The sequence below is a fragment of the Mastigoproctus giganteus genome, chromosome 7, assembly GCF_048544385.1.
Source record: "Mastigoproctus giganteus isolate SK-2022 chromosome 7, ASM4854438v1, whole genome shotgun sequence".
In the NCBI taxonomy this organism is placed as follows: domain Eukaryota; kingdom Metazoa; phylum Arthropoda; class Arachnida; order Uropygi; family Thelyphonidae; genus Mastigoproctus; species Mastigoproctus giganteus.
The window spans coordinates 111,199,055-111,216,562 of record NC_143581.1 but is presented as its reverse complement, the minus strand read 5'-3'; the positions used below and the strand labels follow the sequence as shown (position 1 = coordinate 111,216,562).

Sequence of the window (17,508 nt, the reverse complement as noted above, 5' to 3'; positions counted from 1 at the left end):
AAGAATTTGCATCTGGATAGCTGCAAACGCTGATCTTTGAAGTTGTTGTCATTCACGATCCCTTGTATCTATTGTCTTTTACACATGTGGACAAAGTTAGAATCGATTGCCAGTATTGCGTAGATTTCGCCGCTTCCCGGCTGTCCGTGTAGGGGAGACAGAGCGAGAGAAAAGGAGAGAGAGAGATCAAGAGAGGGCTCTTCCAACCGCGTTAAAGTCAGGGCGAACGATTAGCGTCTGCGCCGCTCGTCATGGGCGCACGGAACGCGGCATTGGTGCGGACCGCCGGCGGATATTGAAATCGTAGGCCTGGTGAGTAGTGAGCGCGCGTGTCACCCTGTTGTCAGTCTCCACGCGGAGAGCTACAGTCCACATCACCTGGCGGCAGCCCAACTGATGCTGATATCATCATTACGCGTTAGCAGACCAAGAGGGTAAAAGTGACATTTCGCCATGTGGTCTCAAGCAGTGATGATCGGGCTTGTGGCTCTAGTTGTCTCCGCTTCTGCCAATTTCCTAAGTATGTTCGCCGCCCAACAGAATCCTCCGGACCCTTGCTACGATGAGTTGGGTAATCCACGTCGGTGTATTCCGGACTTCGTAAACGCCGCTTTTGGAAAAGAAGTAAAAGCATCTAGCGAATGTGGCAATCCTCCAAGTCGTTATTGTGTCACTTCTACCGATGACAAAGGAGAAGTAGTGAGAAACTGTCAGATATGTGATGCTAGCCATCCTAAACGAAGGCACCCCACAAGCTATTTGACTGACCTGAACAATCCGAATAACGTGACCTGCTGGATGTCCGAACCGTTCACACAATCCTTGCATAACGTGTCACTCACACTGAGTCTTAGTAAGAAATACGAATTGACTTATATCAGCGTCCAGTTCTGTAATCAGAAACCTGACTCTATGGCTATTTATAAGAGCATGGACTATGGAAAAACTTGGCATCCCTTCCAGTTCTACTCCAGCCAGTGCCGCAAAATGTACGGCAGACATAACCGAGCCATAATCACCAAAGCCAATGAACAAGAAGCCCTCTGTACAGATGCACAGTCCAATGTCGAACCAATCTCGGGGGCTCGAATCGCTTTCAGCACTTTAGAAGGACGTCCATCTGCCTATGATTTTGACAACAGTCCAGTACTTCAGGACTGGGTGACTGCAACAGACATCAAAGTTGTTTTCAATAGACTTTCTGGCTGGATTCCGGAACCTAGCGATAATGACTCATACAGTCTTCGAGAAAGTTACTATTATGCAGTCTCTGACTTTGCAGTTGGCGGACGATGCAAATGTAACGGCCACGCTTCACGATGTATTCACAACAGGGAAGGTTTGCTGGTGTGTGACTGTAAACATAACACAGCCGGTAGAGACTGCGAGAAGTGTAAACCTTTCCACTTTGACAGACCCTGGGGCAGGGCCACGGCACACGAAGCTCATGAATGCGTAGGTAAGTTTTGTTTTTTCCATTCTAATTTGTTTTGCGATTTATAAATATGGACATATTATGCAAATATTTTTAAACGATTTTATGTTATCTGTTATCAACACGAACGGAGGAAAAAAAAGTATACAAATTCGAGAAATTGTGAATTAAAATAAAAACAAAGTAAAATAAGTAAAAACGTTTCGTCTGAAAATTTTTACTTTAATGGGTAAATAATGTAGTAATTTTAATAATGCTCAACACGAAGACCGTCACTGGATTGTAGAATATAATTTACTCGGTCTGTTACAGTCCTTCATCTTGACTTGGCGCGTTATCCTAAATTGCCAATGCGCCATTAAACACCAAATCAAATCAAACAGTCCTTCAGTTACCCCCAGTCTTACTTCCACGAAGTAACTCCTAACTTAACATTGAAAAAGCAATGCAACTGCCATTTTGAACATTATGTAAATAAGTAACGATACTAATCTCACAGCATTTGTTGTCAAAGGTACGGTATCAGATTAATAGGTACAAATTAATGCGTTTAATAGTGTCTGAAAATTGTAAAAGTTCTATTAATCCTCCAAAGCCTATGTCGTAATATAAGATATTTAAAAGTAGGTTTTCTTATTTTGGAATGGACTTGGCGTATTATGGCCTAAGACGCCAATGTGTATTAAAATCGAATCAAGTTTATTTCATTTCTGTGTTTTCGGGTACACGTATGTACACGAAAATAGAAAACTAAATAGCACGCATTTACAACAGTAAATTTTAAAATCTTTTTACAAGTTTATTCCCTTCTGCTGAATCCTCACAAAAGTTTTTGTGATTATTGGCATGACTACAACAGGGAAACGACTTTACACATTTTACACTGGCAAAAGAATCGTTATTACTTGGAAGCATCTTTTGAGTAGAAGTTTGTCCATGTTAGTAACTCGTGTCAAATAAATGCTTATTTGCCACCGTCAGAAATACCTGCTTGTTGTTTGCAGGGCCAGATTTAAACATGAAGCTAAGCCAAAGTATCTGAGAGGGCCCCATATTATATAATTATACATTATCTTCGCTAAATCCGAGGTGTCCCCTTTCCATCTCGGATAACGAGGCGCCAAGCTGCGGATTATTTCGCTTATGCTTAATTCAAGACTTTGAGTAGAATTAACTGAAAATGGCGTTGTAAAGCGCTAGTGGCAAAATTTTTCGAAATTTCAATTGAATACAATCTCGTATATTTCAGATAATGCTTTTGTTTTTTGTATATTTATCTTACGATAGGTACGTGTTGTACAGAAAGACCGTAAATTCAATTTCTTAAAACTTCTTTTATTGTGTGTGTTGCGTTTTGAGTTTTTAGTTTTTCAGTCCAGCGTTTTGATGCTTTAAATCCAGACCTACATTACTTAAATTCATTTGCAGAAGGACTGCCATGTTTGTTAATGTGGCTTCGCTTGGATTTTCCCATCCTTGTAAGAGGAAAGTCAACATGTTGTGGTAGCCACACAACAATATTGCCATTTTGTAGTAGATTTAATACAGCTTCTTAATTCGCTGTAGCTACCATTTTTATAAATAAATAAATGATTTATGCAATGATAAGAATTAATAGTATTTGTGGAATGAAAGATTTATTGTTTGTTTGTTTTGAACTTTGGTTTGTAGGAAGCGTATTCCTTTAATAAATCGATTCAAGTTCTGCTGATATGCAAATTGCTTTTACAGGCCTTACATTCTGCTGGCTTCCTTTGAATAGTTCACTTTTTGGCATGGCTTGTAATCAAGTAAACGTAAAACGCTTGGGCCTACTGTGTGACATAGTAATTGTTTCAGATGGCTCTACCCTTCTGAACAAGGTGTCTAACAGAAATGAAATTTAAGCACGATAAAGTATCATGTAGTCCATGGTATCTAGTTGATTTATATTCATTTATAAGATACTTTATGTCCGAAAAAGAGGAGGCATATGTCTATGGCTACTGTGGGTAATAAGTGCTTGAATCTAAAGTTTCCCAAACGGAGCATGGCACCATCGAAATTTAGGTTCACAAAAACTTTTGTAATAATATCTAATAATGAAACAACTCATTTCTATTAATTCCACTTTTCGTTACAGGCCTTAAAGCGAAACACAAAAAATACTAAAATCTTCCAAGTAAGTAAAAAAAAAACTAGTATTGAATAATACTAACAATAATTTAAAAAAAAAAAATTACAATTTACAATGACTGCTAAAGTGGTCTTCTTTAGCATTACAGCAACTTTTTTAAAGTTTAGCTTTATTTCGATATATCTATATTAAAATACTGGCCAAGGTTCGGATGGGATCTGCACGAGATATGTACTTTTTTGACCGCAGCTGCTGCTAAAAATGCAGCTTCACGCATTACTAAGTGAAGAATCGCTGTACACGCATAGCTTTGCAGTTAATGGCGGAAGTTCGTCCTCTAAAATTCAAAAATGGTTTTGATACTGCCTCTGTTATATGTTCATAGACTTTTCCAAATATTTCCATTCGCTTTTGTGCTCATTCGTACATCCTACAGAGATCCATCTGAGGTCATGTACCAGTACTTAAGTGAACGGGCTATCGAACCGTTGGCCCGTAATCATAGTATTTTACATTTAAATACGCTGTCAAAATATCTATAAACAAGATGCGCACAGACCATTTATTATCAGGAAGACGAGGAAGAATGCTGCTTTAATATTCATTAATAAAATAAGATTTCTACGGCACACTCCCGCTTCATCTTGAAGATTGAAAGTTGAATATAGGTACCTTTCTAATATTTATCAAAGGAAAAAATTTGAATTTGATGCCACTCCAAAAAAATATATATATATATATAATTCAGTATGATTTTTATACCACATATCCCTGTGGTTCCTGAGATTCTCTGATTCCCTTTTGAATTCAGATATCTTCAGTTTTCAATTATGACTTCTTTTGCGATGACTATAAATCAAATCAGAAGTCAATCTCTAAAAGTTAACACGTGGCTTTGTGTACGCATTTCTTTTCCAATGGTTAATTTTCCGTGGCATCATCAAGAGTAAAAATAATTTATATATATCCAAGAGACATGACAGTCAGCGAAGAAGCATGAAGAACAATAAGGAAGTGCTAGAAACGTTTTCAATATTTCAGAAGTATGGGAGTAACATTCAATGGGATACATCAGTTAGTATACTTGTACATCTTACGATTATTGTTACTATAATTTGAAACAAAGCTGAGTTGTTCCTAATGAAAATTAGTCTTTCTGAATTTCGAAAAAAAAAATTAACTTTTAATTTATAGCTTATTATAGAGAATGCTTCATAATCGATCTGCCATACTTCGACGAAGGAGGTGTGATTCGGGAGGTAATATCGAGGAAAAACGTTAATACAATTGGTGCTATTTTAAATTATTTTAAACAATTGATGTCCATTTGGAGCTATGAACATCTCAAGATTCAAAAACGAAATGGTCTACTCAGAGAGCTCCAAACATTCATTGAGAACCGATGATGAAAGCCGCTTTCAATCAACGATATCGTGAGTATTTGAGAAATTTCGAACAACGTTTAACTGCTGATAATTACCTGAACTTCCTGACGAACGCTTTTAATGGATGGCATGCCTCTGGAGACAAGCCTCAGGATGTTCTTGCAAGAATCAGATTAATTCCACTTTTTTTTTTCTTTTTTTGTGGGTCTTATGAAGGAGATGGCTTTAAAAGACGACAGGACACACACGCGCACGAGAGAGAGAGAGACTGTTGCATCGGGTAATTATGGATACTGCTGCTTACGTACGCGAATACTCCGAAACGATTAAACGGGCAGTAAACTCTTGTGTGGAATGAGCAAGGTTGCGAATTGAAAACTATGTCGGACATTTCGAACAGTTACTATAATATTGTGGCAGTAAATTCATCAGAAAAACAAATGCTTAAATACTAATTTGTTCTCTTACGCGCACCGTGAAACTTTCATAGCTCCTCACAGTTGAAAATAGGACCACTACTGTATTAATATATTTTTTTTTAATTCTCGAAATATGAGAGAACGGTTTGAAACACCCTGAATTAAATCTTCATTACCGGAAATAGCTGAAGTCAGTTTCATTCCCATATTACTTTATGATGTCATTCCTCAGTACACGTTGCTATTAATGACATTTTAAATTAACTGTTTTCGATAATTTACTTCTTACTAAATTGGGTCTCTTTTCGGTAAGCTGACATATGGATCACCCTAGATATTACATCTTTCCGAAGTCAATTAAGAAAACATTATCCCTTAATTACTTCCTCCCACTTCTTAAAAGAACTGACACGACTGCTGTTGCAGATGAAACTTGATTATGGGTGTGCAGTAATCCATTATTTCAGTTATTGTTCAGCGAGAAGTAGAGAACTGTTTGTCAATAGCTCTCTACTCTTCGCTAACCTCTCCCACTTCATACGAAAAAATAGTTTTTTCCAAAGTGGCTTTATAGTTTAAATTCTGTAGTACCTTAACAGATTACGGAAAACGACTCTTTAACTTCAAAAGAAGACAAAAATGTGTGCACATTTGCAACAGAGAATATAGATGGCACAAGTCTACAGCTGTACGTGCTCCCAGAAATGGATTCGGAAATTCAAAAACTGGTTCTCCGTTAGGACAGAATAGTATAAAACTGGATCCGTATTAATTATAGAGCGTTACGAACTTGAAAAATTTACTTAATTTTATCCCCTTACACAGAGCAAATCGCATTATGCCCCCTAAACTTGGTTGTCACTAGCCACTGGATGGACAAAGCCGAGGTTTACAACACGATTCTTTTCACTCCTTTGCAAGCGAAGCTAAATCAAACGGTTTGATTTAGAGGTGCAAACATTTCATTCAAGAAATTGTAGAACCGTCCACACAACACATGCACTCTCTGAACACGATACGCAAATGCCCCGAGGCGATAACCGGAGTGCATGCACTTCTAATCGCAAGAGGACAAATGTAGCTTAGAAAACTTACCTACGAGCCACATTATTAGTCATATTTATATATATTACAAGGGACTAGTGACTCTGTGCTTGGGCCACAGAAAATCTTCGTCCCTAATAGGTGGTTTCTTAGTGGGATGAATTTCATGGAAGCCAGAAGAAAAGGTATGTTGAAATATTCCTAAAAATCTGGACCAACTGTGAAACAAAGTAATTCACTGCATTCTCAGTTTCATTCTGTTGATAGAGCTCCGGATTTAGCAAATAACGAGCTCTTAAAAAAACAAAAAGTAACTTTTTTTTTCCTGATAAACTCGCAAGAAATTATAAATAAATTGTCACTCTTGAAAGTGAACCTTTTTACTATAAATGAATAGTCACATGGTTACAACCTAAGTGAAACACTGTATTTTGGAGAATACTTCAAATCTAATAACTTTATTATTTTAATTGAATTCGCGCGAGGTTTACAAACTTCTTTCTCATCTCATAGACAAAAATATCTTTTTAGGGTAGATCTTTTCTTGACTCCTATTAATATGAAAAATAAGTTACTGTTAATAAAGCTTGCTAATATTAATAAATAATTTATTCATAATTTATTACGATTAGCCATGGATTCCACTTATTTTCACATTGACGGTGCGGTAGGTTATACACATTAGTGCACAGCATCGAATCGTTTTTTGAAATGATTCCATACTCTATTTTGTGATCATGATTTTATTATTATTTTTTTTTTTTTTTTTGCGCTGCTATTTTGCCCGAATATTTTAAAAGGAAGGCATGGCATCTAAAACTTTGAGGAGGCCTGAAATTCTCTAATACCGACGACTTTGTGTGCCTAGCGAACAAACTACACGATCTAAGGGACCAGTAACTTTCAACAGCAAAAGTAGGTAACCCTTTTAAGAATCTAGCTCAAATTTAGAATCATGCAAAAAACGCTATTCGACAGATATTAAATTAAAATATGAAAATGTGTTTTTAATGATTGGGATTAAAAACTTATTGCATTATACAAATAGTAAGTTCGCTGTCCATTTAGGATAACATGTGTAGATGACGTATAGAAGTATTCCACCTGTGCTGTAGTCGGCTATAAATAACTAAGATGCAAAGAGTAGCGAATTCAAGATAGCAAAGAGCCCTTGCCGTTCAGGTAGCCAATTTCTCAGACAATGCTATTTATTTTCATGCGGATAGGCTCAGGAGGATGGGGCTGTTAGTCAAGGGCCTGCACTCTAATTTCGGGTGCTCTACGTAGAAAGGAAAGCCAGCCCATTCAAGATTTACCACAAGGCCGCACTCACTACATGAGCGTTTCGCTGCTTGAGCCCAGCGTTCTCGTTTGGACAAGTCTGGATTCGAATCCCGTCCGCCGAAGAGTGAAAGATTTCTTAGAGGCTTCTTCAGTCATGGCTGTAGTTAGCTGATCTTTTGCAGACGGAGTAGTTTCTGCCACAAATTATTTCGAGTTTTTAGCCTGCACAACAAGCAAATTTGCCTGTGAACGCACTTGTACAGACACATTTCCGTCGTATAAGTCGATCTTTTGAATCATTGCGAGATCGACTATGCCAAAATAGAATCCTAAACTTGAGTTAAAAGCACACTTTCAGATTATATAGATATGAATTAATACCAATATATTTACAGTTTATTACATAACTGTACAAGCTTGTTATAAAGTAATTTGCCACTTTTAAAAATCAACACAAGTAAAAAAAAAGGGCTTTTAAATTACAGTCAGTTGGAGGGATTTTAAAACAGCAAAAAATAATTCGAATTTTGACCAGCAGCTAAGTGATTCACTCCAATATAAAAATTAGTTTTTGCGGTTGTGATTAAAAGGAATGACTCCAGAATCGGAGGATTACAGTGTTTGTAATGTTTTATCTGAAGCTGTAGCCCTCCATTCAATTGTAACCAAACTTAAGCAATTATTTTGCATGAAGCAATGGGACTACGCTTAAGGTTCACTATTGAACGGGTCAGTGCCTTTGCGCCATGTTTTGTTCGTAGTGAACTGTACAGGTCGATAATTGGCATCGTTTTAATTGTATCTCATATTGTGAATCAACCTTCACAACGAGTGACCGAGGTATTGCACTGCTTTGAATAAGTAACCCTTCAACAGTGGAGAAGACTAATGTTACTTATCCTCGGTGGATACCACCACCCAGACGGCACCTTTCGAAGCTTGTTGGCTTACTCATCGGTTGTTTCATAACCAAGTTATGAAATATAAGTGCACAATATGAGGGATTTGTTGCAATAATAAAAACTGGGTTGTCACTATTGCAACAACAGGCTACCTGCCCACTCACCAATAAGTAAGCCAACAAGCTTCGAAACGGTGCCGTCTTGTGGTAGTATCGCCGAGAATAAGTCACATTAGTCTTCTCCACTGGTGAAACGTTACTTATTCAAAGTCACTCGTTGTGAAGGTTGATTCACAATATGCGATACAGTTAAAACGATGCCAAATATGGATTGGATAGTTCACTACGAACAAAACATGGTGCAAAGGCACTGATCCGTTCATTAGTAACCAAACTTAATAACATAGCCGAAGAAACAAGTATTCAGCGTTCTTTATTGATGCAGAGAGGAAATGTGTACATTTTATGTGCATATATTCTGGAAAAGATAGAAAGAAAACACTAAAATAAATCAGTATAAATACTTTAATGTGACTCAGATTTTTACTGATGAATTTCTCAGTATTTCTTCGAGAAATCCATGAGTAAAAATGAAACTGTCGATGTTTCTGGAAATCTATACAAACCGTTAAAAACAAATAAAGGAAATATTAAGTATGTAGGTTAGTGCAAATGCATCATTTTAACATAGCTATCTACCAAAGTAGTTACATTAATTAATTAAATTGGCATCGTTTTGGTTATATCTCATATTGTGACTGCCTTCACAATAGGAAATATTAAGATCAAGAATTAGAAGAGGGTTAATGCTGTGCTGTAAAACAGTAAGATTTTTATTATTACTATTATTTATTAAAACAGGTGGTCCCAGCCAGTTTCCTGGCAACCCCGCCATATACTGAAATACTGTACAAGTAATTTCTAGCATAACATATACTACCACTAGTTGGTTATCATTACTGACACATGAGGACGGCCAGGGATCGTCTGCCTGCGTATAGATGATATAAAATACGTTAATCGTCTGCCAGCGTGCTGATAACATAGTACACAGCATCACTATAATACTCCCAATTTGGAAGGAATGTCAGTTCATATGTAAATGAAACAGCTATTTTGCACTAAAGCTAATCATGAGTCTTCTGGTCTTGATTAGAGGATAAGTCTTTCTCACAAGGAAATATTTAAGTGTTTCAACCTCCCCATAGAAAGTCGACTTGCATTCACTACATAAAATCACAGTCAAGAAAAGTCAAGGACTTTGTAACCATAACAACATGTGCAATTGATGTATCCATCACATAGCAATTTTGAAGCCGTAATCAAGAAAAGCACTGCTCAGGAAATGGAATGCAATCCATACACAAGTCTGTGCAGTAATGGAAGGAACAGGAGACGCAGCATCCTTTCGTTAACTATTTAGGATTACGCAGCTCAGTAGCAGAGACGTCCGAACCAACATCTTCAAGGAGCAAAGCAACGATTCGCTATTCCACCGTCGCCATCTCAAGCGGCAAGCTCGCCGTGCCGGTCTGATCCTCCATAGGAGCCCACAATTTCTCCGACACGAACCCAGACACCTAGAGACTACAGGAGTGCTTCACTCCTGTAGTCTCTAGGTGTCTGGGTGATGGACCACAAATTCAAACTCAAGTCTTATCCCTAAGTTCTGCCCCCTACTTCAGTTACATAGTTGGATCGTTAGTTTATATAGGTCGCATGCCACTGTACAATATGTTCCCAAGTCGCAGACAACTTCCGATCTCCTATCTAAATTGCCACAAGACGGCGTTCACTCACTTGTTCAAATGAAGTGCTGCTCATGTTGTGCACAACCCAAGAATGATCACAGCTGTTCATTCGTCAGGTAGCCCATAGGTGTATAATTAGGAGCTAGAACTTTTCACTATCATAGCACAGTTAATTAGCAGACACAGGAAATAACAATACACAGAAAGAAGGACTACGGGCCCACGTTACACTCTATGTAATCAGACATTTGCAAAAAATTAACAAAATGAGAGCATGCAGTGCATGGAATGAAATGCAAAAAAAATAGATATAGCATTTCATAGTGACGATTATGACGTTGTGCCTTTTTTTATAGAATATAATCTTCCTCTGAGTCATTGCTGATCACGCAGGTGAGTTGTTCATAAATGTTTACCATAATAAAATAGCAAAAGAATACGATTGTGGCAGAACAAAATGGCCTCTGAAGTGACAAGTTCCAGTTCCAAAACTCCATAGTACGTCAGCACTGGCAGCAATCATTGAAATGCCCAGATTTACAGAAAAAATAAATTGATTCATTAGAATGATTACAGTTCAAAACCTGACTATCCGCTAAGGCCTTAGTTCTCCAGTGAGAACTAGGCCTTAGCGGATAGTCAGGTTTTGCCATACCAAATCCTCCAGATTTTAGTACTGCCCCCACTTACATAGGGCGCTCTGACCATATGACTTTTCTCCCCTACAAACCCGATTTCCCTCTCCCACCTGCCAGCCCAACTTTTCGTCTGGTGGACTTTACTACCACAAACCCTTCACACCTTTTAAAAGTCCCCTGAGGTAGATAATTTTCTCCCACAGGGGTGCCCCTCTATGCCTTTAATTTCCTATTTTCAGGTGGAAAGTCTTCCTATCGTCCACCTTCTTTATCTTCATCTGTTATTTCCTATCTTCAATGTCTCCGCCGCGTCTCAGTGTTTTTTTTTTTTTTTTTTTTTTTTCATGGGACTCTCCTTGGCAAGCTCTGGCGCAGCCCAGGGTTTGTTTTCCATAGTTTCCCGTGGCCACTAATGGGACCTTTCCATTGGAAATGGAATGAAAAGGTTCCATTAGAGGCCACGTGGCTAAATGCCGGAGGAATAACAGACCAACATAACTCAACACTACACAACGCAGCCAACACCAAAACTCACACAATCTCTGGCATTTACAGAGTTTGTACTGAAACACAGAGTACACCACACGGAGTTAGGGGAACCCCTAGTGCCGTTTGACAAGAATCGCTATATACTCTTTCAGATACATCAACTGGTGTTGCATTTCCTCCAATTGGTGCGGGATTTTTCCTACTATAAGACGTCAGACGATAGTAGAAGTTGGCCCTCCTCTCCGTGGTGTAGATGGACACTGGGCAGGCATTCCAGGTGATAGCGTTCATGATGACTAAGTGGCCAGAAACAACTAAACAACACTCGCACTGCAAACAGAATTGGCCACCTACTCGGGGCATAGGACGGAAACCAGGTGACTGCTCTTAATCTGTGGCCAATCATTCATTCAACACGATAAATGCAACCCAACAGTATATATGGCTTTACTGAGCACGGTATCATCGCATATTACAGCGCAGGTTGCCTTGAATTTGGGCCGAAAGAGTTCACACAGTAAAAGTAAATTTAAATATGTATACATAGAAGCGTGTATACCACATTCAAATCAGGCTGTGTGTCCACAGCGAGATTTGAATGTCGTGCGGGCTGAAAGATATACTGTACTTAAGGGGGAAATATTCCGCCTGAGAGCAGCTAACTGCAGACTAAAAACTTCTCCGTCGACTGACCAGATGTCTTCAAACGAATGGCAGTCGGCTATCTAATATGCCCTCCAATGGAGGGCATATTAGACCAAAAAAAAAACTAAATGCTGATTGCAACTTGCATACAGATAACTCCTTCGCTGAGTCTTACTGACGTTTCTCTCCGCAGGACGGGATTTCAATCGTCAATAACCACTTACCCAGTAAACTCAATATTAAAAGAAATTAGCCTAAAAATATCCACTCACCTCAAATGTAACAAGGTTTTAAGAATCAGTGCATTAGAGATTAGTGATGAATTTTGTGTCCTGATGGCTGGAGCTAATTGTTTCCTGTGTATATGCATTATCTATTACAGCGAAAATTATAAGGTATGAAGTCATAGTTTAAAAAAAAAACTAAACAAACAGTTGACATTGAACTAAATAAGCTATTAAAGAAACTCTAGACAAATGAAGTTTTACTGGAAATGTTTTCAACCCAGACTGACACAAAACCTGTACAAAGAAAATAGAGCAAAGAAGAATGAAAGGAAACTAGGTCACGCCCTCTACTGAAGCAGAGGTCAACGTTCCGAAGTGCATCAATATCAACATGCACCAAATCATATATTTCCATCACCCAGAAAGTGAATGGATACTTTGGGTACAATGGACTCAGAACGAAAATGCCACCGAAGGATAATGTAAAAGGTTCGAAGAATATTCGCAGGTGCAGTAGGATTATATCTGTTTAAATCAAATTAACCTAAATAGTAACAGGAAATCTATTTTAATCCAAGACTGCGTTAAGAAACCAAGATTCGCAATAAAAAGACAGCGTTGATCTCTTACAAAAGCGTGATATCGTTAAATAGTGGAAATCTTTCCACGAGAATGCATTTTAAAAACTGTCGTTTTTATTACAAACATTTGGTTTTATATGACAATCTATTACTAAAAGCAAAACAAATTTATATCCAGTTAATGACTGTTATTAAGTGCAGATAAGTAATAGCCCCAACAGATAAGCAAATCGAAGTATTTAACAGTTTTCGTTAGTAAATGCTCTGATAATTACATTTGCGAATTCTTTTCCGTTATGACTGAAGTACTGTATATTAGGCACTTCGAATACAGTGAGTAATGAATAAGTTACCCAGGCAACTTTCCGAAGAGAGGAGATATAACCCCACGTGAAAAGGAAATTTCTCATGCCATGGAATGAGAGAAGCATGGCACATAATTCGAGTCAGAGCAGAGTGACAGTGTTGAAAATCGTCACGGAGCACACACACACACAAAAAAAAAACACTTCAGTGCCTATTTCTAGTAACATATTAAACTAAACCACATAAAACCCTTGATTCTTCCCTTTTTTCTCTTTTATAATAATAATAATTATTATTAGAGAAGATTTCTGTAGGCAGGTCATTCACCCTCTCGCATATACGCGTGAAATTAAACCCAATCCCATCAACAAACTGTAGGTCTAAGAACAGAGGATTAAGCAGCTTGAATTAAAATGGCAGATCACAGAAGATGATAAGAATGCGTGGAATGAATGCATCCTCAACTGTTGCATTGTCATTATGGCTTCGACGATATGTAGCGTGAGCTTGCCGATAAGCAAATTTAATCCACCGTAGAATGCTGGCTGCTCTAGATCCATATGAAAGATTATAGAAGCACCACTCCTGAGCTCTAGAGATGTACATCTAATAGCTCCAAAGAGTCGAAAAATTGTGGTAGTGCCAAATATCAATGAGTGTCGCGTTGGTGTTTTTTACATTATCTAAGCGAGCTCCCACCTTATAGCTTTCAGACTGTACTTTTATCGTTAGTTAGTCAATTCTCTGTGGTTGCCCTGCGGGTAATGATAGACTGCTCTTTATATTCTGATTTCCCACTAATTCTGGTTGCCAAGGTTAAGTCCTTTCTAAGCTTTTCCTCTTGATAATTATACATGAGCTTTTTTTTCTTCCTGGAAATCCTACGGAAGTTTTGCAGATGATAGCACACTACTTTCCACCTTTTTAGTTTAAGAAATTCAGGTAATTCTCCTATGTGGCAAAGAAAACTTGGTTAACTGTAGTTCTTCAAAAACTCAGTCCTATCTCATTTCTCGTAACAAAGAGCTTTTGCTCGTATGGTCATCCTCGAAGACACTCCTCTCAAAACAGGATCAGTTATCTCTGTTGGCGATTACCCTTACTTCTAAAATTTGCCCTACCATGAAAATACGTTTCCACATCTCGATCAGTGACCTAGAAACCTCTCTCTCGCTGGCTTCTAAACTCTATTCAGAAGAGGGTGGTCAAGTTAATTAATGATTCGCATCTTACAAAATCTCTCCACTCTGTCTCGTAGACGATTAGTTTCTGTTTGCCTTTTCTATAGATACTTCCACGGGCACTCTTCTTTTGAATTGGCATTTGGAATTTTCCTGCACTGTACACAAGTCGGGGCACACGCTGCAGCCAGTCAACGTCCATTCACCGTTCACTCTCCTATTTTAAACTCTCAACACCATCTTTTTTCTTTCTTTTCCCATTCCATCTCTTTTGTTCTCTGGAAAAACTTCCTTCATGTATTTCCTGATAATTATAACCTACAGAAATTCAAGTTTAATTTCAACAAGCATCTTCTAGCTTCTCTGCCTGCCTTCAACCCAAGTACGGAGATAATGCTTCTGGCTTCTTTTTTTTTTTTTTTTAATCTGAATAACAAAGAGTAAGTCAACCACTAGCAAGCGCTCTAAATCTTTGAGCCCAAAGTACATCAAAAGTAAATCCCAAATCCCGAAGTAAACCTTTATAAAAACAAAACGAACTCTAAGTAGGATCCCACTTTATTCCTATATCTAACGCAGGGGCTAATTTTTGTATCGGTGTGATAACTCGCTTAATTTTTGGAGGTCAAATTTCCAATTATTTATTTTTTTATTGTTTTTAAAGAAACTCTCACATATGCTGATTACATTGAAAAAAAAATAGTTTTCGAGTTCTTAATTTTTAAAAGTGAGAAACGCCATTATTTATCAACCCTGTATATCATGATGCCTCACGACCTTTATTACCAGAAGGATCTTCCATCTGCCAGATATACACTTCTTGGATCAGCTACTTTTGCTGATATTGCGTTCTCTAGAACGTAAATTTATTGCTGGAAACTTGCAGTACTCATTTTCTCTCAGAAAAATCTCCATTATGATTTCAAAATTAGGATTGGGAGCAAAATAAATAGTACGCACTCATTTTTCAGCCGTTTTCCCTAAATCTTGGATTTCAATCTAGTAAACCTGAATCTGTTTCTTTCGCAGTTAGCTGAGTTGTTTATACTTCTTTTTTGCCGAGACAGTCAAGTAAGTATTAATAATTATATTCTATGGTCGATTTCCTGTTTTGCAGGATAAAAATCACAGTTTCCTGGAATAAAACAGTCGCCAGAACCGCCTAATGTGACCAAGAAATGAGTTGAGAGTCCATAAAAGTTCCAACCATCTTAATAAGATATATTTCTTAACTTTCGCCAACTATAGGAATAGAACCTGGCCTTTTACACGTGATGAGAGAGGGGTGGGTGGGGGGTTAAGTAATGCATACCTTCAAAAAAATTGGAATTTTCAAAAATCCGGAATGTGCCCGTTCCTTACTGTGTCATAGATATCGTATTAGTATTAGTAATGGCCGCATGGCGCAAGAAAGCCTATGGCGTATGCTGCACCAGCCAAAAAAAAAAAAAAAATCCCGAATAAAACTATGATAAAAAAAAAATAATAATAATAATTAATAAAAGAAAAGGAAATTAAACCTATTATCCTATGCGCTTCCCTCACCCGAAGGTACTATCCAGATGACCTTTGAATTTCCCCAAACTGTCAGCCTCTACCACCCATGTAGGCAACTTATTCCATTAATTTATAACTCGCTAGCTACAATAAAACTTCCTGCAGTCCAATCTAAACATTTCCCCCCCGGTAACTTGAATTTATGTCCCTAGTTCTAGCATCATTTATAATCTTGAAAATTCATTTTACTGATGCCTCTCAGAGCCTTAAACACCTCAATCAAATCTCCTCTAAGGTGTCTAGTTTCCAAACTCTGCAACCCACATATTCGAAGTCTTTCTTCATAAGGACGCCCTTTTGTCGATCTCACCAGGCGAGTTACCGGTCTTTGCACCCTTTCAAGAAGCTCGATGTCTTTCTTTAGGTGCGGTCTCCATACTTGAACACAGTATTCCAAGTGTGGTCTAACATAAGCCTTATATAATGAGATTATCACGTCCCTATCTCTACTTGCAAAAGTTCGATAGATCATCGATGGATACCATGGGCCTTCCTTGCAACCTGTTTACAATGCTCAGAGAATTTCATGTCTGACCGTATCGTAACACCCAAGTCCCTTTCCTCCAATGCTGGGTTTAGTTGAACTCCACCAAGTGAATAAGTTATTTTGGGATTACTGTTTCCCAGGTCCATCGGCGCCTCCGTAGCCAGGTGGGTAGGAGCAGCAGTGCGTAGCACACGCTTCTTAATTAGACCGAGGTTCGAGCCCGTGACCACCAAATACGGAGGATGCGGAAAGATCAGGAAATGACCACCGCATATCCCCGGAGCAATATGGCCTTAGTTCCTAATACTCTTAAAAACCAAATAATTAACTAACTCCCAGGTCCATCGTCGCCTATGACAACCAACCGGAATAAAACAGATATAGTTAATTTGTTGGTTGGTTGGATGTGGCAACTTTTGCGAATGATAGGTTTCTTTCCTATTATCAGTAATGCTCAGTCATTTTATTTATTTGTCACTGTGGGCGATTGCTAATAGTTTTACTCAATGGCCCAAAAACTTAAAATCAAAGATCCATACTTGTAAATCACAGTGTTTAATTAGATATTTGCAATTTGCCAAAGCGATTATTACGTTCCCTGTGAGCATGCCACAGTACTGCGCCACCTGTAGCTCATATCTGAAAAACTCCTCCTCCCTTTCGCACAGACATACACAAACGCATTATTTCGCTATGTTTTTGTAGAGAGCTGGCTATTTTGTTGCGAGGAAAAATGAACCGTTACGATGCATGAAATCGTGCGTTTCAGTCATCCAGATCAGGGAATGTGAGGATAGATCCACACACGCGGTCATTAGTATGGAGTAAGGTCGGAGGGAGACTTCAAAGAGTGGCGGTTGCACCCAGTGACACATCTAAGCTGTCTAGAAGGCATATAACAAATGGGTACAGAGTTCAGGGAGCTACCCGTACACGCTTCTACCGAACTTGTAGCCGTATATATCGCATTTTCCTCGTTCTGTTTTAGAGCATTTCCAATCCAGTGTAAATCTGTCTCCACAGCTGGTTAGGATTGTTTTCGTTATGTCTACTTAAACGTTA

General features: G+C 38.3%; 1 protein-coding gene across 1 annotated transcript in view; it reads left to right on the top strand.

Annotated features, from left to right (window-relative positions):
• Positions 1-325: 325 nt before the first annotated feature.
• Positions 326-17,508, top strand: part of LOC150083146 (netrin-1-like) — a 283,410-nt gene continuing 266,227 nt past the window's right edge. Inside the window, exon 1 of the mRNA XM_090377071.1 lies at positions 326-1,459. Within this exon, the coding sequence (XP_090233197.1) occupies positions 454-1,459 (1,006 nt within the window). The 5' untranslated portion in view covers positions 326-453. The remainder of the gene's footprint in view (positions 1,460-17,508) is intronic.